This window comes from Procambarus clarkii, chromosome 3 (genome assembly GCF_040958095.1).
Source record: "Procambarus clarkii isolate CNS0578487 chromosome 3, FALCON_Pclarkii_2.0, whole genome shotgun sequence".
NCBI classification, from domain to species: domain Eukaryota; kingdom Metazoa; phylum Arthropoda; class Malacostraca; order Decapoda; family Cambaridae; genus Procambarus; species Procambarus clarkii.
This window is the reverse complement of record NC_091152.1, coordinates 18,274,038-18,297,220: the sequence shown is the minus strand read 5'-3', so window position 1 is coordinate 18,297,220 and position 23,183 is coordinate 18,274,038. Positions and strand designations below refer to the sequence as shown.

The 23,183-nt window shown below is 41.7% G+C and overlaps 1 protein-coding gene across 1 annotated transcript in view; it reads right to left on the bottom strand.

Moving 5' to 3' along the window:
- LOC123760886 (uncharacterized) overlaps positions 1-22,757 on the bottom strand; it is a 119,341-nt gene extending 96,584 nt beyond the window's left edge. The window contains 4 exon segments of the mRNA XM_069329673.1: positions 8,730-8,761; positions 17,441-17,595; positions 18,768-18,940; positions 22,526-22,757. Of these exon segments, the coding sequence (XP_069185774.1) occupies positions 8,730-8,761; positions 17,441-17,595; positions 18,768-18,933 (353 nt within the window). The 5' untranslated portion in view covers positions 18,934-18,940; positions 22,526-22,757.
- Positions 22,758-23,183: the final 426 nt, after the last annotated feature.

Below are 23,183 nucleotides of genomic sequence, written 5' to 3'. Positions count from 1 at the left end.
TACCTGGTTGATGGGGTTCTGGGAGTTCTTCTACTCCACAAGCCCGGCCCGAGGCCAGGCTTGACTTGTGAGAGTTTGGTCCACCAGGCTGTTGCTTGGAGCGGCCCGCAGGCCCACATACCCACCACAGCCCGGTTGGTCCGGCACTCCTTGGAGGAATAAATCTAGTTTCCTCTTGAAAATGTCCACGGTTGTTCCGGCAATATTTCTTATGCTTGCTGGGAGGACGTTGAACAACCGCGGACCTCTGATGTTTATACAATGTTCTCTGATTGTGCCTATGGCACCTCTGCTCTTCGCTGGTTCTATTCTACATTTTCTTCCATATCGTTCACTCCAGTACGTTGTTATTTTTCTGTGTAGATTTGGTACTTGGCCCTCCAGTATCCTCCAGGTGTATATTATTTGATATCTCTCTCGTCTTCTTTCTAGTGAGTACATTTGGAGGGCTTTGAGACGATCCCAATAATTTAGGTGCTTTATTGCGTCTATGCGTGCCGTATATGTTCTCTGTATTCCCTCTATTTCAGCAATCTCTCCTGTTCTGAAGGGGAAGTGAGTACTGAGCAGTACTCAAGACGGGACAACACAAGTGACTTGAAGAGTACAACCATTGTGATGGGATCCCTGGATTTGAAAGTTCTCGTAATCCATCCTATCATTTTTCTGGCTGTCGCAATATTTGCTTGGCTATGCTCCTTAAACGTTAGGTCGTCAGACATTATTATTCCCAAATCCTTTACATGCTGTTTTCCTACTATGGGTACATTTGATTGTGTTTTGTACTCTGTATTATGTTTAAGGTCCTCATTTTTACCGTACCTGAGTACCTGGAATTTATCACTGTTAAACATCATGTTATTTTCTGATGCCCAGTCGAAAACTTTATTAATATCAGCTTGAAGTTTTCAATGTCTTCAGCCGAGGTAATTTTCATACTGATTTTTGTGTCATCTGCAAAGGATGATATGAAGCTGTGACTTGTATTTTTGTCTATATCTGATATGAGAATAAGGAAAAGCAGCGGTGCAAGGACTGTACCCTGAGGTACAGAGCTTTTAACTGCACTTGGACTAGATTTTATATGGTTGACCGTTACTTGCCGAGTCCTGTTTGACAGAAAACTGAGTATCCAGCGTCCTACTTTACCGGTTATTCCCATTGACTTCATTTTGTGTGCTATCACCCATGGTCACATTTATCGAAAGCCTTTGTGAAGTCCGTGTATATCACATCAGCATTCTGTTTTTCTTCTAATGCCTCAGTGACTTTGTCGTAGTGCTCAAGTAGCTGTGAGAGGCACGATCTTACCGCTCGAAATCCATGTTGGCCTGGGTTGTGAAGGTCATTGGTCTCCATGAAATTCATGGAGACCAATGGATCCAGGGAAAAGACAAAGGGGCGTGAAAGGAACCGAAGTAACCAACACCCCTAAGTCCCAACACCAACGAAAACGGGGCAGCCCCGGGGCTCCCGGGAAGCAAGATTAAAAAGAAAACCCCGCAAAAGGACAGCATACACAGGCGGAACAGAGCTGGCCCGCCATATAGGTGAAAAGAAGCTGCGCAGCACTCTGCGCCCCACCAGTGCAAAACTGCCCCTTACCCGAAGGTGAACAAGGGAGACAGAACACCCAAGCACACAAAGGGCGGCCGAAAACCAAGCAGTAAACGGCCTAGCAGAGGCAGAACCCAAGGAACTTGTGGAAGGTGGCCCCAAGGGCAGTACTTACAGGGCACCTAGGGAAGGTAACCCTAAGCACATGCAGCCCGAGTACTTGAAACTCCCAGCTCATGCACCACCTAGCAGACACCACACTCTAGGTACAGTGCTGAAACAACTAATGGAGCCGGAGCACACAACCGATGCCTATAGCATCAGCCGAAGAACTGATGGGTGGATAGCCGGCGTGAGAGGTCTGGGGGTCCCCCTTCCCCCTCCCGGGGAGGGGAGAGCTGCGCAGACAGCGGCGTGGTGACGTGTAACGTCATACTAATTTGCTTGTTTTCTGTTGGGGAGTTCTATCCACTAGTTCGGCTGTTGGTAGCAATTTTAACCAGAATAGGGGTTTGTTTTGGAATGCTTACCTTTCTGGATGCTTGACCCGGTCGATGGCAGACATAGAATGCTTCCAATCACACGGGGGTTTCTATAGGCCATTGCTCCCCTTACCTCTCTGAGGGGGCCAGGTTCTGACCGTGGTCCCCGGTAGGCCCTAGAACTCCATACACATGACTGATGCCAAAATCTGACATTAGCATATCAGCCTGGGATAGCTCCGGGGAGCCGACGGGGCTCCCCCCAGAAAATAAAATAAAAACCCCGCAAAGGCACAACGTCTACAGGGAAACGGTACCAGCCGCTATGCGTATATCAGACAGCTGCAGAGTACCTTGCTCCCCAGCCAGTGATGATATTACCTCCTACCCAAAGTCAAACAGAGGCAGGAACAACACCAGCTGATCCTAAGGGCGGGCCATCACTGAGAAACAAAAGAAACCTGCAGAGGTAATTCCTGGATGGCTTAACCCTTTAACTGCGCAGCCTATAAATATGACACCCCCCCTTCCCAGTGCGCAAGAAATAAATTCTCGGGAAAAAATTATTTTTTTGTTCCGAGTCAAAAACCCTTCCTTGTATATGGGTATAGCAACGGAATTTCGAAATTGTACTTACTTTGGCTGCTATGGGGTCCGTAAGGTGGCACATGACGTCATCATTCCCCGTGCGCTCGTGCAGTTAGCTCCCGGGGTGGGGTGCACGAGTTGCCGCGAATATATATTTGTTCATTTTTTACGCACAGTTCCAAATACATTTTCTTTGTTTTTACGTGCTAATCCTATGTATAATGAACACGTACACTATATTATGGCAGTAAACCATCCGTACTGTCCAAGGACAGTGTGTTACGTGCATGACACTTGTGTACACATATGTTGCATATATTTACCATGTATCATGCTAATTTATGTATATATACAATCTATTTACAGACTGTACACTGTCACACACTATATACATTCACCATCAACACATTCAGAACACCGCGAGTGTGAGCAGCCACACCCAGCCAGTCCTCCCTCACTCCTCCAACATTGTATTCGCCAACATTGCTCCTCCCATCATACAGTTATTCACACCAATGTTTCATGTTCATTTATGTATGCAGGCGATGAGTCACAATAACGTGGCTAAAGTATGTTGACCAGACCACACACTAGAAGATGAAGGGACGATGACGTTTCAGTCCATCTTGGACCATTCTCAAGTCGATTGAGAACGGTTCATTTATGTATATTTACAACATATGTACACACTATACACTGTAACTGTCACACACTATATACATTTACCATCAACACATTCAGAACATCGCGAGTGTGAGCAGCCACACCCAGACAGGCCCTCCCTCACTCCAACATCTTACTCACCAACATTGCTCCTCCCACCATAGTTATTGTTTTTATTACACTATTTACACATGTTATATACACTTATCTACATGTTTTATTTACCAGAACTATGCAAGTAAGCCAGTATTGTGTCCAAACAGTACAGTGGCCACCATACACTGCATGAGAAATCACACAGCAGACAGCAGACGACGCTACGATTACGGCGTCACCTCCCTCACCAAAATAGCTCCACTCAACATACTCCTGTTGCTGTTATTACACTATATACACACACACACACACTGTATATACCCATGTACATGTGTGTTCCCCATAGCGAACCACGAAGCTAGTATAGTGAGCAAAACAAGAGTGGCTGCCACATAGTGAGGCTACCTCAATTCTCTCCCTCCCTCCCTCACCAAAATTCCTCCTTCCACAATACTACGCACAATGCTAATTATAACCACAATCCTGGTCACTAATTTCTGTAAATGAATAATTGACCACAAGTTTATTTTGAAAAGTAACCTAAGAAGTCGTTTGAAGTTTCCTAGATGGACAAAATAATGCTGTGGTGCTGTGGCTAGCGCTGTGAACATCGTGAACAGCATTGAATCACTGATATTTGAACATTGTACCCAGTCATTATCACACTCAGGCTCTTCTATAATACTATCTTGGCTAAATAATACAGGTTATATATATATTTTGACATTATTAGGGGATGCTGTGGTCACACGCTGAACAGCAGTGCTGTGCGCTCATGCTGCGAGTGCCAGCCTTGGTTGCTCACTCACTACTGAGGCTCTCACACCCAGCAATGTGGACCATGATATTTTTTAAAGATGGCATCTGTTTACAAGAGCCCTGAGGAAGCTGATGTGAACCCCACGTAGCCGCGGGAGTTTTGAATGGAACGTGAAAAATAAAAACACCCGGAGGCGTGTTGCGCACCCGAAGCCTAGGCCTGCAGGCGCGTTGCGCAGTTAAAGGGTTAAGGAAGATAGCTCTAAACTGCAAGGGCAGTACTTACAGGGCACCTAGGGAAGGTGACCCTAAGGGCACACAGCCCCAGTACTTCTGGAATTACTACTGGCTCACACACCACCACACCACAGCACAACACCACAAGGCACAGCACTGCTCAAGGATTGGAGCCAGAGTTGATCGACCACCACACCCAACACAACAGCCTCAGAACTGAGGTTGGATAGCTGGCACAGGGGGGTCTGGGGCTCCCCCTTTCCCCTCCCAGGGAGGGGGGAGTTGCGCAGATAGCAGTGCGGCGGCTGTGGAGATGTCATGCTTGTTTTCTGATTGGGAGTTGTTTGCTCGTTCGGTTTTCGGTTTGCAATTTTTAACCAGCTGTAGTTTATTTGGGGATTCCTACCTTTCTCTGTGCCTGACCTGGTAGATGGCAGATATAGATTGCTTCCAACCACATGGGGAAGTGTATAGGCCATTGTTCCTCATGCCTCTATGAGGGGGCAAGGTTCTGGCTCGTGGTTCTCGGTAGACTTAGAACTCCATCAATTGACTGTTGCCACGGTCTAGTATATACACATCAGCCTAATACAGCTCCGGGGAGCCGAAGGAGCTCTCCACAGATAATTACAATATACCATATTATTACAAAATTATGCTAACTTAAGTACAATATGAATCATTATATGCCGCTGTCAGCAATTATACTACTGTACATTAAACTAAATAATGAGTATGAATAAGCATTGAAACTACATTCCTGTTTATTCAACTTTTATGAAGCTACCAGAAATGCAGTATTTTCTAGTGTATAAGATGAGTCAACATATAGAGAACAGGGAGCCACCGAGGAGACCCACAAGGAAGGTAGCTTGGGGAGCCACCATTGGGAGCCCTCTCAGAAAATGGGGTTTGACCAACATTAGGACCAACCACAAATCAAAACACCATGGAAGAAGAAAACACTTATCAACCTAGTAAGCAGATTTTACAGAAAGAGCAGCAAACAAAGTTGAGAAAGACCCAGAAAAGCCACAAAATGTGGCAACATGTTAAAAGAGCATTTGCCAGTCATCTGACCATTTGTGAAGTTCATGCAGATCTCTTTGTAAGGTCTTGATATCACTTTCACTTCCCACTTTACCATAGATCTAAGTGTCATCTGCAAATCTGATGATGTCGATTGTAATATTCTCATCTATGTCATTGATGTATATAACAAAAGAAGTTGGCCCCAAAATGGACCCCTGTGGGACCCCACTTAGCACATTTTCCCAGTCAGATTCATTCCCATTTACTTGACCCTTTCTTTTCTATGTTTTTAACCATTGTTTTATCCATTCCAGTATTCTCCCATTTATTTCATGTGCCTGTAATTTCCTTGACGGTCTCATGTGGTACCTTGTCAAAAGCTTCAGCTAAGTCCATGTAAGCTACATCTACCAGAAGTCCTTTGTCTGAATAGCTGGTTATTGTTTCCAGAAATATAAGCAGGTTATTGAGGCAGGATCTATTTTTAACAAACCCATGTTGCATTGATTTTACAAGATTGTTCTCCGAGATGTTGTACGATTCCCTCCCTTAGGATTCTCTCCACGAGCATGCAGATGTGCGATGTCAAGCAGATCAGACGGTAGTTTTGTGCCGAGCTCTTTCTGCCGTTCTTGGAAATGGGGGCAACAGTTGCATATTTCCAATTCAGGGGAACTATCCCTTGGTCCAGGGATTTTTTGAAAAGGAGTTTCAGTGGTATGCTTAGTGCATTTGCCAATTCCTTTATGACTTTGGATTGAAATCGATACACACCTGGGGCTTTTGAATCTTTTAGTTTGTCAATGCTCTTCCTGATTGTGTCGCATGTAATGGTTATATATCCTTACTTCATTCTCTTCACCTCCTTCAAACATTTGTGGGTGATGGGATGTTAATCAATCTTTCTAGTGTGAACACTAGAAGAGGTGAGAAGGTGGTGGAGGCCAAAACCATCAGTACTGTAGACACCCACTAATCCAGAATCCGCCTATCCGGAAAACGCCCTAATCCGGCCAAAATCATGGCTGGATAAAGTTATCTCCCCATCCGGCCAATATGTCCATGGAAGCTGGACTAACCGATGTTTGGCCGGATAAGAAATCTGAGCCGGTTAACATGCTGCTGTTACCCAATCCGGACAGTAAGCCGGACAAGCGGCGAATAGTCCGGATCAGAAAGCCAGGCGTCGGGCCGTATCGAATTAATCCTGTGGCTGTGGCTCTAGGCGCGTGTTGTAGGAGGGGGGTGGGGGGGGTAGGTGGTGTCAGGAGAGAGGGGAGCATTGGGAGGGACTGCCTGGGGGATAACTTGGGGAATAAGGGGGATGTGAAGGGCTCTATACACTACAGGAATTATCATTAATTTCAGAACAATTCATCACAGTCAAAAACAAAAGAAATAATTATATAATAAATATACAAATTTCCCAAAAACAACTTGCACAGGCTGAAGTTTGCTCCAAAAATATTGCGAGTTTTTTCTCGCCTGGTGGCCTACGTAACGTGCCTGCCTGGCCCAAGTGGACCCGTCCAGGCCTGGTCAAGCCAAACAGCCCATGTGCTCCCGTCCCTCACGTTATACCACAGTGCTGCGCCATTAGTGAAATATTTTATTTAAATAACTTTTTTTGTTTTCATAGTAACTTTGAACATTTTTGGCCAAGACTGTCTGGTAGCAGCATCACTCGTTCTAGAGGCGTTAAGAGGTTTTGCTCAAACCCAGCGCCTTCAACAAGTGAGGCATCACAGGCAAGCCAAGCGCCTTCAACAAGTGAGGCATTACAGGTAAGCCAAGCGCCTTCAACCAGTGAGGCATCACAGGCAAGCCAAGCGCCTTCTACAAGTGAGGCATCACAGGCAAGCCAAGCGCCTTCAACCAGTGAGGCACCACAGGCAAGCAAGGTGCCTTCAACCAGTGAGGCTTCAGCAGCTGGCAGTCAAAACTAACTTTACCCCATGAACTGTACAGCAATTTTAAGTGTTAATTTTAGTGTTGTGTTAGAATAGGTTACGCAAATTGTCACAAATTCTTAACTTCAAAATGTGTGGCATCAATCAAGAAGACGAACTACAACAAGGCAAGTTGAGGTTTCTAATTGAATATTTTATAATTATTTGTGGCAAGGCAATTCAAATTATGTTGTTTGTGGTATAAGAATAGTTGGAAATGATCACTTTTGGACTTCTGCGGTGAAAAAGTACGTTAATCCAGAAAACGTGATAATCCGGCTGGGGGTCCATCCTATAGAGTCCGGATTAGTGGGTTTATACATTAGTTTCAAAGAGTTGTATGGCAGAGTGCTGGGAAAGATGGGACACCATGAGCATAGCTCTAGTCCTGTAACTAAACTTAGGTAATTATACGGGACACCATTAAGGGTAGTTCTCATATTGTAACTACACTTAGGTAATTACACTCGAGGAGCATATGCTGTGCTTTCCAACTTTAGAATTGCATTTAATTACATGGATGGTTTAATGCTAAAGAAACTGCACTTGACTTTTGTGAGACCAAAATTGTTATATGCAGCAGTTGTATGGTGTCCAAATCTGAAGCAGCATATCAATACACTGGAAAAGGTTCAAAGGCATGCTACAAAACAACTTCAGGAACTGAAAAACAAGAGTTTTGACACAAGGCTAGAGGCGTTAAATATGCCAAAGCCAGAAGATTGAAGAAAAAGAAAAAAAAAGAGGCGATATCATCATCACTTGCAAAATAATAATGGGATAACGACCAAATTGACAAAGCAGGATTCCTGAAACCACCAACCTCAAAAACAAGAGGTCATAGATTCAAGCCAAGGAAACAAAGGTGGTGAAAAATATTATTAAGTTTTCTTTTGCAATCAGTGGTAGACGGTTGGAATAAATTAAGTGAGAAGGTGATGGATGTCAAAACCGTCAGTATTTTCAAAGCGTTATACAACAGAGTACTAGGAAGACGAGACACCACGAGCATAGCTCTCGTCCTGTAACTGCACTTAGGTAATTACACACAAAAACCCAGACTCAATAACTAGGTGATTACACTCCTCCATAATTACTATACTTTTGACCACATGAACATTTATCACACTTTCACAAACGTCTTTAACATCTTTTACTGTAGTTTCTTCCACATACTTTGTTGGATAAAAATCAAGTTTGAATTATTATAAATTAATGACAAGTTGTCAAAACAATTTTGGCTATAATATACATAAAAAAACCATCTGCCTATCATTAATATTTAGAGTATTGGAAATTATTTACTACAGTATAGTAATTCATTGGACTTTTCTTCATTCAAGAGAAGCAAGTCTATAATACTTACTCAGTACTTTCCAGCCCTCTTCTCTCTGCTGCCTGTTTAAGAGAAAATAAAAAGATGAACGTTCAAAATTCACTCATGTCTTATAATTTTATTTACAATAAATCTACCACTATCATTCTGCACTCTGTAGGTTCAGTGGGAATGAATTAAGATGCATGTAGTATTTATTACTATACATGAATATCTAAACAATGCTAACTAAAAAAGTAAGATAATGGAGGAGGTGAGGAATAATGAGCCAGATCTCACTCCCCAGTATTCACCGATGGGTAAGTATTGCACTTTGTATGGTCTGCAGGTTGCCGATTAAATGTCTTGCCTGTAGCTTTCGTCATGGGAATAGTACGAGGTTGCTTGGCACTCCTTCCATCTCTCTGTCTCCTTCATTTGTCACGAGTTCTGTGCTTGCAGTCCTTTTGCTTTTGTTGATCTGCTTCTCACGGAGAATGGTGTTCTCATATCATTCGGCCTTAGCACTTCCACTTTCATTGACATTCATTGTCATAGGCTCCATTGTAATGAAGGGACCCATGTAATGAATCTTTAGTAAGAAATGTGTGAACTAATTGTTGTGCTAGAAAAAGCCAGTTTTCAAAACTCATGCCAGTTCAGCAGCCTTTCCTGCTCATGTGTACTTACATTGGGAGAATGATCCTATATAAAAACATATAAACAAGTTCTTAATATTGATAAAGACTATTCCAACTACATTCTGTTTAGTAAATGTAAATACAGTCGAACCTCAAATAATGAATTTAATCCATTCCGGCACCGAGCCCGTTATGTGAAACGCTCGTCTTTCAAAATGAATTTCCCCATTTAAAATAATGGAAATCAAATTAATCTGCTCTATCACTGAAAAACATCAATGTGATATTTGATGTTTTAAATAATGAAGCAGCCTATCTTACATACACTGAACAAACCTTTATGACATTTTTCTTTCTTCAAATTTGTTCAATTTTGTTTTTGTTTTTTTTCATTTTTTTATAGTAAAAGGTTCGTTCAGTGTTTGTCAGGTAGGCTGCTCCATGTTTTAAAAACAAACCAAAAATGTAAAATAAAAAAATTGAAAAACACAACAAGTGTCAAAAAGGTTCGTTTGGTGTTTGTCAGGTAGGCTGATCCATGTTTCTTTAAAAAAAAAAAAAATTTGAAAAAACGAACAAATGCCATAAAGGTTCATTCAGTGTTTGTCGGGTAGGATGCTCCACAATGACAATCTTTCTTTGTTTCAAATGTGTTCAATTTATTTTGTATTTTACATTTATTTATTAATAATGGAGCAGCCTACCCGACAAACACTGAACGAACCTTTATGGCATTTGTCCGTTTCTCAAGTTTTTTCAATTTTTTTTATTTTATTTTTTTTAAAGAAACATGGAGCAGCCTAACTGACAAACACCAAACGAACCTTTATTGACATTTGTTCTGTTTTTCAAATGTTTTTATTTTTTTTTTTTAAGAAATATGGAGCAGCTTACCTGACAAACACTGAACGAATCTTTTCGACATTTGTTCTGTTTTTCAATTTTTTTTTATTTTTTATTTTTTTTAAAGAAATATGGAGTAGCCTACCTGACAAACACCGAACGGACTTTGACATTTGTTCTGTTTTTCAAAATTTTCATTTTTTCTTTTATTCTACAAAAGTAAGTCAATGCTTTGCAACATCACAGCAGTCACCCCTTTACATCCCAGCATCATTAGCATCTTTATAATAAAAAAAAAAAAAAAAAATATTGCATCGTCAGAGGCGTTCGAGAATGTGCGAGAAGCAGCAGAAACACACCATGTGGTTTTCTCGTTAATCAAACGAGCGCTTGCCAATCGAGACAAATTGTCGGTGATCGGCGCGCTCGTTATTCAAAATACTCGTAAATTGAGGCGCTCATCACACGAGGTTCCACTGTACATTCACATGTGGTACCTTGTGAATGTAATTTGGTTTAATCAAAACAATGATTGTTTTGTTCAATCAAGACAATTGATTAAACAATTGGAAAACATGTTCAAAATATAAGTGTGAAATATGAAAAACCAGTTTAACCCTTAGACCGCACAATACATCAATAGCTGTTTACGTGACTAGCGCTATAATTTAAACGCCATGCATGGGATAGGGGTAGTCATCGGCGAGCCGCACCCGACCATAAACAAATGCCACCTGGGAAAAAAATCCAGTGTAGGCTGCCATTGTGTACAGACCTCAGTTACCCGGCAGACACCTTGGCGAGCGCATCAAGTTCCAACGACCAACCCCGCTCAACGAGGCGTTCTTCGCAACCTCTGACTGAGGATGAAATTAATAAGAATTTGTTCCCGGATGGTGAGGATTCTGATATTGAAGACTCCGACATTGATCATGACTACACACAGCCCTCTGATGTGGATACGACTGACGGTGAATTTTCCAGTAATTTTCCATCACCGGCCCTGCCCGCCCCTACTGTTGTTAGACCTGCTTCAGCTCCTGGTCCACGGTTTCCTCACCGTGGTGCTGCTATTGCCTCTCGAAAGACATAAGGTGTTTTTGTGTGGAGTGATGGGACAGATTTTGTTCCACAAATTCCTGTCTTTGATAATACAGATGTTGGGATTACAGACCTTTTCCCCGATACAGGTCCCGATATGTGTGAAATGGACTACTTTACCGCATATTTTGATGAGTCACTCATGGAATATATTGTTCAGGAAATGAACAAATATGCGGCTGATCTAATTGATGAGGAACAGTTATCCGATTTGTCATGTTTACAGAGATGGAAAGATACGACTATAGGTGAAATGTATGTGTATTTGGCACTGTGTATGTTGATGAAACATTGTGCACGTACAAAACAAACACGTACTTGACCATTATTGGAGCACAGACCATACTGTTCCAACACCGATGTTCGGCAAATATGTCTCGAGATCGATTTTCCATAATCCTCAGGTGTCTTCACTTTGCAAATGATGAAGACCGGAATGATGATCATAGACTTTGGAAGGTAAGGTACGTCCTTAATGAACTTATTGGAAATTACAGGCATTTCTACGTATCAGCTCAGAAGCTGGTGATTGATAAATCCCTTGTGCTTTTCAAAGGACATCTTGCCTTCAAGCAGTATATTCCCTTCAAACGCCACCGATTTGGATTGAAATTCTTTGTACTCTGACTGTGAAACAGGAATGGTGTTACACATGATAATGTATACGGGTACAAATGTAGACATTCCTGCTAATGCCCAACATGGCTTCTCTGATAGTATGGTGAAGTCACTGCTTGTACCATATCTGAACAAAGGCCACATATTATACACATAACTATTATACCAGTCCCTTGCTAACTAGATTCTTGATTGATAATAGAACTGGAGTGTGTGGCACAGTGAAGGCAAAACGAAGGGAAATTCCAGTATTTCACACTGCTATGCAGGTTGATAATTACGAGCTAAGAAAAACCGGTGCAATGCTTTCAGTATGGTAGAAAGACAGGCGTGAAGTGAACATGTTGACCACCATTCATGATGGTACAATGTTGGACAGTGGCAAGGTGAACAGAACAATAAAACAAATAATCTATAAGCCAGATTGTGTCTTGGAATATAACATCAACATGCATTTGGTGGATAAATGTGATATGATGGTGGGGGCAGTGGAGTGTGTATGGAAAACAGTGAAGTGGACCAAGAAAATGTTTCTTCACCTTGTTGACGTAACAATGCTGAACAGTTACAATATGTATCTTGTCAAAACAGGTGGTAAACGCAATTTCTGTGCATTCAGTTTTACTGTAGCGACACAGTTACTAGAGAAGTTTGGCAAAGCAATACCTGGTACACAGAGGCCCAATCTGAACCTGGTATTGCACCATGCTCCCACACCCAGGCTCGCTTTCAAGGATGCTTTTGTCACAAGCACTCCAAGGTATTTACCACCACCTGGAAAGCGTGCAGCAGGCCAGCGTGAGTGCATTGTATGGCATGAGTGGACAAAGGAAGAACTGGATGACAAACGAGAGGGTCTCATAATGGTCATAGAGAGAGATTATGGTAAGACCTGACAAAGATAAATCCCAATTGTTGGTACTGGGGGACTTCAACTTTAAGGCAATAGACTGGGAGGCATACGAGGCAAGAACAGAGGACATTTGGACAGGCAGATTTTTAAACCTCATCTTGGACACATTTATGTATCAACACATCAAGCAGGCCACAAGAATGAGGGAAGGGGATGTTGTCAGTACTGGACCTAGTATTCACCAGGAAAGAAGAAGAGGTATTTGACATCTAGTACTTTCCTCCCTTGGGAAAGAGTGATCACGTTCTCTTGACCATTAAATACGCTATGCGATATAATCTAGTAGAGAATAGGGACATTGGAACGGTTGTTAAAACTCAATTTCAAGAGAAGACGCTATGGGGAACTAAAAAAAAATTTTCATGGTTATAATTGATGCTAGACAGACTTGTTGCTAGGCAAGGAAGTAAATGAGATGTATGCCAAATTTTGCACAATATACGATGAAGGCACACAAACATTCCAAAACAGACATGTAGACCTAGGAAACAGGGTTGGTTCAACAGAAATTGTGAGAGGGCCAGATATCAAGACATGCATGGAATCATTATAGAAAGAGGCCAAATCCCCAAACATACCAACGATACAAAGATGCAAGAAACAACTACACGTCGGTAAGGAAAGAGGCATAGAGGGACTTTGAGAACGGTATAGCAGACAAATGTAAATCAGATCCCGGCCTTTTCTATAAATTCATTAAAAGCAGGCTGCAGGTAAAGGATAATATTCAGAGGTAGAAAATGGGGGACAGATACACGGAAAATAAAAAAGAAATGTATGAAACATTAAATGAAAAGTTCCAAAGTGTGTTTGTACAAAATGAGATCTTCAGAGAACCAGACAATAAGAATTTCAGAGAACAGCATAGAGCACATAGAGGTGTCTTGAGACGAAGTGAAACAAATGCTCTTGCAGCTAAGTAAGAACAAAGCAGTTGGCCCAGATGGAGTTTCACCATGGGTTCTGAAAGAATGTGCATCTGAGCTCAGCATTCCACTTCACCTGATCTTTCAGGCATCCCTGAGTATAGGAGTTGTAGCAGATGTGTGGAAAAAGGCTAACATAGTTCCAATCTACAAAAGTGGCAGCAGGGAAGACCCCATCAATTATAGACCTGTATCATTGACAAGTGTAATAGTGAAAATATTGGAAAAAATAATAAAAATTAAATGGGTAGAACACCTGGAGAGAAATGATATAATATCAGACAGACAGTATGGTTTTCGATCTGGAAGATCCTGTGTATCGAATTTACTCAGTTTCTATGATCGAGCCACAGAGATTTTACAGGAAAGAGATGGCTGGGTTGACTGCATCTATCTGGACCTAAAAAAGGCTTTTGACAGAGTTCCACACAAGAGGTTGTTCTGGAAACTGGAAAATATTGGAGGGGGTGACAGGTAAGCTTCTAACATGATAATAGGAAGGATAAGAAACTTAAATGATTGTCATGCCCTTCAAGAAGACCTGGACAAAATAAGTATATGGAGGACCACTTGGCAAATGGAATTTAATGGGAATAAATGCCATGTTATGGAATGTGGAATAGGAGAACATAGACCCCACACAACCTATAAATTATGTGAGAAATCTTTAAAGAATTCTGATAAAGAAAGAGATCTAGGGGTGGTTCTAGATAGAAAACTATCATCTGAGGACCACATAAAGAATATTGTGCGAGGAGCCTATGCCACGCTTTCTAACTTCAGAATTGCATTTAGATACATGGATGGCAATAGACTAAAGAAATTGTTCACAACTTTTGTTAGGCCAAAGCTAGAATATGCAGTGGTTGTGTGGTGCCCGTATCTTAAGAAGCACATCAACAAACTGGAAAAGGTGCAAAGACATGCTACTAAGTGGCTCTCAGAACTAAAGGGCAAGAGCTACAAAGAGAGGTTAGAGGCATTAAATATGCCAAAACTAGAAGACAGAAGAAAAAGAGGCGATATGATCACCTCTCACGGAAGATTTCCTGAGACCTGGAACTTCGAAGAACAAGAGGTCATAGATTTAAACTAAATTAACAAAGATGCCGAAGAAATATAAGAAAATTCACTTTCGCAAACAGAGTGGTAGACGGTTGGAACAAGTTAGGTGAGAAGGTGGTGGAGGCCAAGACCGTCAGTAGTTTCAAAGCGTTATATGACAAAGAGTGCTGGGAAGACGGGACACCACGAGCATAGCTCTCATCCTGTAACTACACTTACGTAATTACACTTAGGTAATTACAAAGACCCAAGCGGGGCAAAACCGGGCCGAGGCCGCCCCCAGGCAACCCCTTCCCAATCCCAGGAAACTCTACGACAGGACCCTGGGTCGAACAGTAACCCCAAAGCCCCAGCCTCACAAGGGAAAAACCGGGGCAGCCTTACAAAACACTAAGGAAGGGAGCCCACTGGTCAGACCCATACGGCACAGCTGGAGAAACAGGCTCGAATGCCTCCGCCGCCACCCCAGAAGAGGAAAACCCCCGAGACTGCCCGAGTCTCAACCCAACCAGACCCTGCTCCAACCCCGAAACCCTATGGTTCAGAGCCGGAAGCAAGGGGAGGAAGTATGCACAACAGAAGGGAAAGGACTAGGAGGAGCGGAAGGAACCAGAGCCGAAGTGACCCCCACCCCCAAGTCCAGACCCCAACCACCAAAACGGGGCAGTCTCGGAGCATCCGTGGTAGCAACCAACCTAGAGCATTGCAGCAACCTAAACCTAGCATGCAACGCCGCAGCCGCCTGAACCCGCTTATCATGACCAGTGACCTGGGTGAACGAGAGCACGTACAGACAACACCCGTTGCACGACTTCGGGTCAAAAGAAACACCGCCCCAACAAGTAGCATGGCGGAGGCACAACCGGTGAGTGTCACCCTGAGACAAGGGGACAGATCAACCTGCAAACTCGCAAGACGCGAGGGACTCAGGGGTCACATCCATCTGACCTCGGAGCCCCCATGGGGTTTTCCAGGACCCTTAGCCATGGTTACACACCAAGGGAAGCCCAGGCAGGGTACTGTGAACCGGCACCCAAATCTACCAAACAAACTTCTAAAACCTGAACCCCCGGGACGTGTCCACTCATGGGAGCCAAGCGGGAAGTACCAAACAGAAAATATACACAGTATACAAAAACTCCTAGAACAGTAAAGGGGGATCACAAAGGCAGACCCCCCTTACCAGGCAAAAACAAAAGAAAAACCCCGCAAGAGGACAACGTACCCAGGCGGAACAGAGCCGGCCACTGTTACTGGTGAAAACTAGCTGTGCAGTACCCCGCGCCCCTACCAGTGACGAAAACTACCTCCTTCCCAGAGATAAACAAGGGCAATAAATCCCCATCTGACTCCAAGGGTGGCCCAGTACCGAGCAGTAAACGACACAGCGGAGGTAGAACTAAAGGTTACTTGTGGAAGGTGGCCCCAAGCCTCAAGGGCAGTACTTACAGGGCATCTAGGGAAGAGAGCCCTAGGCGCATGCAGCCCGAGTACCGTGGAATCTCACTCCTGGCTCACACCCCACCGGTAGAGACAGCCCACACCACAAGGCACAGAACTGAAACAAGACCAAAGCCAGAGGCACTCGACCGGCCAGTAATCACATCAGCCAAGAACTGCCGGTTGGATCACCGGCACGGATGGTCTGGGGCTTCCCCTTCCCCCTCCCGGGCAGGGGAGGGGGTTGCGCAGACAGTGGCGCGGCGACATGATGACGTCATGCTAGTTTGATCATTTTGTTTGGGGAGTTGTGTCCACTCGTTTGGCTTTCGGTAGCAATATTTCACCAGAATAAGGGTTTGTTTTGGGGCGCCTACCTTCCTGGGTGCCTGTCCCGGTCGATGGCAGACATAGAATGCTCTGAACCATAAGGAGGTTTAGGCCATTGCTCCTCGTGCTTCTCTGAGGGGGCCAGATTCTGGCTCGTGGTCCCCGGTAAGCAAGAACTCCAAGCACTTTGATGCCAGAAAGTTATACATATCCATTCAGCCTGGATAGCTCCAGGGAACCAATGGGGCTCCCCCCCAGAAAAATATTTTTGGGATATTGATGAAAGTAACATATATTAACATTGGACAATGTATTTATATGATATATAAAAAAATAGATCATATTATTATTCATTAGTTATCTGTGTTGTTATGTATTACTCATTAGTTATCTGTGTTGTTATGTTATTATAGTTATTCATTATTATCTGTGTTATGTATTACTCAGTAATGATATAAAAATACCAACTGCATATCCACTTTGTGGACACTTCTTCCTACTATTATTGTTCTTTGAGGGTCGGACAGGTGCTTGCATCTCTTTATTACTGCATAATCCTTCAGTTCCAGTTATTAGGAGCTTACCAATAAAACATTCTTATTTTTCAAAAATTCGTCCAAAATCAATTTCTGAAAATATTTAGATGAAAGTTTCACGACACTGAAGCCAATAAGTTGGAGATTTTTTTTAACATTTTTAAGTTATTTTTACATAATTTGAATATTTTTCGCTACAATGCCCACTATATTCGCGGTAATATGCACGGTCTAAGGGTTAAGGCACTCTGCGCAGTGAAGTGGTTAAGGACCTACCCAAAATGCTGTGTACTAGTGGCTTTATAAGAAAGTAAAAACTCTTGTAAACATAAATAATAAAAACAATTACCCGAGTGAAGGTAAGCTGCGGGACTTTGTCTCCCTCAACCTGTGTTGAGTCACCCATTACCATCTGGGAGGAAAATGGTTGCGTGCATCCTGGCTGGGCCTCGGGCTCAGCTTGAAACTGTCTATAATATACTTCTTTGTAGTAAGCACCAGGATCTAATGGTAGAGAAAAATAAGCGTGGCATGCATTAGTGAAATTGTGAAAATGGCTTTGATATATCACTGGAACAAAATCTGTGTTGACACATTGTTACTACTAACTTGGGGTCGGATACCCAAACTCTAATAACATCAGAGAAGAACCCAGTTGCGACCCAATAGGGCCGTAACACACATACACATGACATTTGAAGACAAAGGATGCTCTTCTGGAAATTAAAACACACAAGGGTGACAGGAAGTCTACTAGCATAAATGGATTTTTTTTTAATTTAGAAATATGAAATCAGTGATAAAGAGAAATGAGATAGAATAGATTAATGTCACTAGACTCGCTAGTAGATCCACAAGACTTGGTACTAATGCGAACAATGTTCATTGTAAATATAAATGATCTACCTGAATGAATGTGTGCTGTACTTATATTAATATGCAGGCGATGAGTCACAATAACGTGGCTGAAGTATGTTGACCAGACCACACACTAGAAGTTGAAGGGACGACGACGTTTCGGTCCGTCCTGGACCATTCTCAAGTCGAAACGTCGTCGTCCCTTCAACTTCTAGTGTGTGGTCTGGTCAACTTATATTAATATGTTTGTTTATCACATAAAGGTACATACAAAAATAGAAGAATTAGACAATTGTCATACCCTGGAAAATGACAGACAAAAATCCAGCACTGAATTAAATGAAACGCCATTTTCTGGGTGAGCCCTGTTGGACTCGAAAAGGCGTTAAGAGAGAGGACTCGAGAGGAAAATTGTTAACTCGCCAGAGCACCACAAGAGAGCGAAAGTGTTAAAAGGTGCACAATGCTGGGATTAACCAATACAAATCCAACAGGAAGACCATGCAGTCAAAGCTCAAGGGACCAAGAAGACACTCAACGTTATGAGAAAGAGGAGGGCTTCACAAAATGGGTATACTACCAGGCTGGCTGACCACTAAGACAATAGTTCATGCCATGCCAACACCTGTGCCATTATATGAACTTTCCATACTTAACATATTTACCATAATAAATAATATACCAAGGGTACTTAGTTATGGTATTGCCTTTGTAATTAGCATTAAATTTAATGTTACGGTGCAGCAGTATACTATGGAATCATATTTAAGAGTAATAGAATATAAAGCTAACATGAGGTGAAGAGCCATAATACAAACCAACTCTCTTGAGGTGTGAAGGTGCGTGGTGGTGGAGACTGTGTTTGTTGTAGCTGGTGGAGCTTGTCAAAGACCGAAGGATAAGTTGGCCAAGACTACTGAGCCCAGTCACACAGCTCACCTCTGGAGGACGCTTCACTGGAGTCAGTATTACTGCTCTACCCATGCTGCTTCTGAAAGGAAAGTACAGTAGGAGAGCCCATAAAAAAAAGGCACTGAATGCACAGTAATGAAACCAATTTTTTGGCGAGCCCTGGCGGCTCTCTGAAGCACTGGGGCTTCAGTACTTCTCCTTCAGTATGTCTCCCCCTACTTAGTAGGGGCTTCTACTGTCCTGTTCTTTTCATTCAAAAGATGACACCCCTAGTGTCAGCACCTGCATCAGAGGAGCTCCAGGATATTTCACAATGCCTAAGTATTGTAGTACAGGTTGATGATAGTGAGTGGTGTACCAGGGAACATAAAAGTGCAGTGCTTTGGAAAAATATGCGAGATAACACGAATGTGCAAAGTGAAGTGAAAAATTGGATGAGAAAAAGTGTCCCCAGTGTTTACAGCACAGACAACAACATTCAAGATGGCCACCAGTAAGAAGGAAAACAAAACAAGAGCTAGATTTTGGGGGTTTTAATGAAGAAAGCATTGATATAAGCAGTCTACACAACAAATTGGCAAATAGATATTATAGTGAACTATCATGAAGAAATAATCAGCAAATTGAAAAAAAATAACGACCATTTGAATAGCAAAGTTTTAGATGTTGAGGGGTTAGTGAAAGACTTGTGCAAGGACAAGAATCAATTGGAAACAAATTGCAAAGCCATGAAAGTACAATACAATACAATACAATTTTATTTAGGTAAGGTACATACATACAATAAATATTTACAAGGATTGTTTAACTTATAGGTATAGCTAGTACATACAATGCCTAAAGCCACTATTACGCAAAGCGTTTCGGGCATGATAAACTTAAATGACAAGCTTAATACTAATTGAGCATAATGAGTAGAATGAAAACAAGAAATGAAAACATAGATGAAAAAGCAGCACAAATACAATTATGTCGACAAACAGCGCTCTTTAAAGAAAAAAACAGACATTGGTTGACAATAGAAGGGTAAGGTAGGTTACAGGGAATTTATTAGGTATAGCTTCGCTTTTAACTTAAACTGGTTGAGAGAGGTACAGTCTTTAACATGGTTGGGAAGGTCATTCCACATTCTGGTCCCCTTGATTTGTAGAGCATTTCTAGTTTGATTAAGTCGTACTCTAGGAATATCAAAACTGTATTTATTTCTGGTGTGATGCTCATGGGTTCTGATAAAACCTTCTATGAAGCTTTTGAGATCAGGATTGGCATTATAGTTTAGCGTTTTATATATGTATAATACACATGAGAGAATGTGCAGTGACTTAATGTCTAACATATTCAGAGATTTAAGTAGGGGTACCGAGTGATGTCTGGGGCCAGAATTGGATATTGTCCTAATAGCAGCTTTGTGTTGAGTAATTAGAGGACGTAAGTGATTTTGGGTAGTAGAGCCCCAAGCACAAATACCATAGTTGAGATATGGATAGATAAGGGAGTAATAGAGAGTCACCAGGGCAGGGCGTGGTACATAATATCTGATCTTAGAAAGAATGCCCACAGTTTTTGAAACTTTTTTTGATATGTTTAGAATGTGTCCCTGGAAATTAAGCTTGTGGTCAATGAGAATGCCAAGGAATTTGCCATCTAATTTGTTACAAATTATACAAAAACAAAAACAAATACAAAAGTGGAAAATAAACTCTTAAAAATAGCTGTGGAAGATGTTAAAGCAAATTTAAACTTAAATGACTATGATAGGTTAGAGTTGGGTGGGTGTGGAGCATATGACTGTGAAGCTGCCGTTCAGTTGGGTGGGTGTGGAGCAAGACTAGTAACTGTGTGACTCCTCATAGATGTAAAGTGCCTTGTATAGTGACTGTTGTGAGCCTCTTGTTGAATCACTTGTGACACAAAAGATTACTGATGTGTGTATTTGTGTGGGTGATTAAATATGTATGTGTATGTATATATGTATACGTATGTATATGTACATGTATGCATATGTATGTGTACATGTATATATAACATTAATAATTTTGTAACTAGCGTCAAAAGATTGTTATTTGCTTAGCTAAACGAACTAGAGGGTTCAGTTCCTGAACCGATTATGTGCCTCTGTAATCCTTTACACCACCGCCCACGGGATGGGTATGGGGTGCATAATAAAGAAAGAAAATGAATGGACCAAACCCCACAATTCATTTAGCTAAGCAAGTTACAATTTTGATGAGCTAGTTACAAAATTCACTATAAGTCGCCACATCATAAATGGGTTCGAGATCGACCACAAGTAGTGCATTACATAATTTATCAGTATTGTGCAGCCTGTGATCCCCGCCTGGCTGGATACTGATACCTAGGTAGTTTTCATGTGTCCGGACACCGGCGATAGGGTGGTATTATTTATTTAACTTAAGAGATATATATTTTTAAATGTTGTCACATTAACATGTCATGTGCTGTGATGCACAATTTATAGCAAGTTACTCAACACTTTGTAGCGAGTAGATTATCCCAATAATATACTCGCTCCAAATGCATTGTTAATATTCCTGTCAACCTTTGGAGATGAATGAGGTGAGGCGTTGCCCGGGCAACACGGTGAGGAGTTGCCCGGGCATATAAGCAGCAGAATAGCAAACATTAACCGGAGTCTACTTTCAAGTGTGGTCTACAGCAGACACTTGCGAGATACTGTACCAACGCTCAGTGCGCTCAACTCACACCAACGTATCACCTGTGTACTTCTGTATATTCGACCAAATATATATATTTGGTCGAATATACAGAAGTACACATATGCCCGGGCAACGCCTCACCTCATTCATCTCCAAAGGTTGACAGCAATATTAACAATGCATTTGGAGCGAGTATATTATTGGGATAATCTACTCGCTACAACATCATATGACGTGATGCGCAGTTTAAGGGTTAACGGCTACATCTTCCTTTCTTCTGACATATGGAGTTTTAAGGTTAATTAAAATATATGGAAACTAATTATACAATTTATTGGCTGGTGTGCAGGGCTTCACACTCTCAGAGCTAGCCATCAAGTAACTATCAAAACGCATATATCTTCGTTTTCACTTCAGTTATATTTTTGACAAAAGGATTTTAAATGTAGCCTATATTTCTACCTTTCTGATGACAAATACTTTCGCTAATTACAATATCTAGATCAAACTACCATTGATTTTCAAAAGGTTGTATATTTTCATAGTATATTTTCATTGTATATTTTCAAAAGGTTGTATATGGGTATATCATCATATAAGGAACCCGACTGTACTGCCGGCACCCTAGACTAAGCCTACACTATTGTCCTCAGCCACAGCTATGATGATAATATCAAGAACTTACTTTAAACGCCTTTAGTTTAGTTCACTTGTAATGCACCCCATACACATCGTGTGTTGGGCAGTGGAAAGGGTTACAGAGGCACATATAATGGCCTCAGGAACTGAACCCCATAATTCATTTAGCTAAGCAAGTTACAATCTTGATGGGCTAGTTACAAAATTCAATGCACATCGTCACATCAACAATAGGCTCGAGACCGACCATAAGTAGTCTCTAATTTAAGCAACTGACATATGTGGAGAGCTAGTGTCACTTAGGATAACCATATTTAAACGCCTTTGACATGTATATTGTTACTTACAAGTACCAAATGTAGTCTTTCTTTATGATACGTGTAGTGCTTCTCGTTCTTTACAACACGAACAGCACTCTACGTTAGTGTTGTTGTGACGGAGGGGGGCGGGTTAGGGGCGACAACAGTGAGGAACAGTCTGCACTCCGACGTTCCCGCTAGTACCACTACATGTAAACACAACTATGAATGTGGGGACTGGGAGCTCCACCAATCACCGGTGACTCTGATGAGCCTGACCAATCACAAGCACAGATACACCTGAAGTCTTCAACGATTGTGAATATAAAATTTTTACCTCGGGGCCAACATCTTTGCAAAAATGTACGCATCAATTTTATGTAGCCTCACTAACCCATTGTACCTTCTTGTGAATAAATTATTATTATTATTATTATTATTATTATTATTATTATTATTATTATTATTATTATTATTATTATTATTATTATTATTATTATCTTCATCTATTATTAATATATTATTATTAAAATTATTATAATTATAATAATATATAGAATAATAATAATAATAATAGATGTGTAGCTCCTCTTGCATGATAGCGATGGAATGATGATAGATGGAATTACTGGTGTTGATTTCACTTTGCCTCAGATCTACAAGATTTTGTTGAAGTTCTTGGTGTACTGCTGCTCTCAGACTGCTG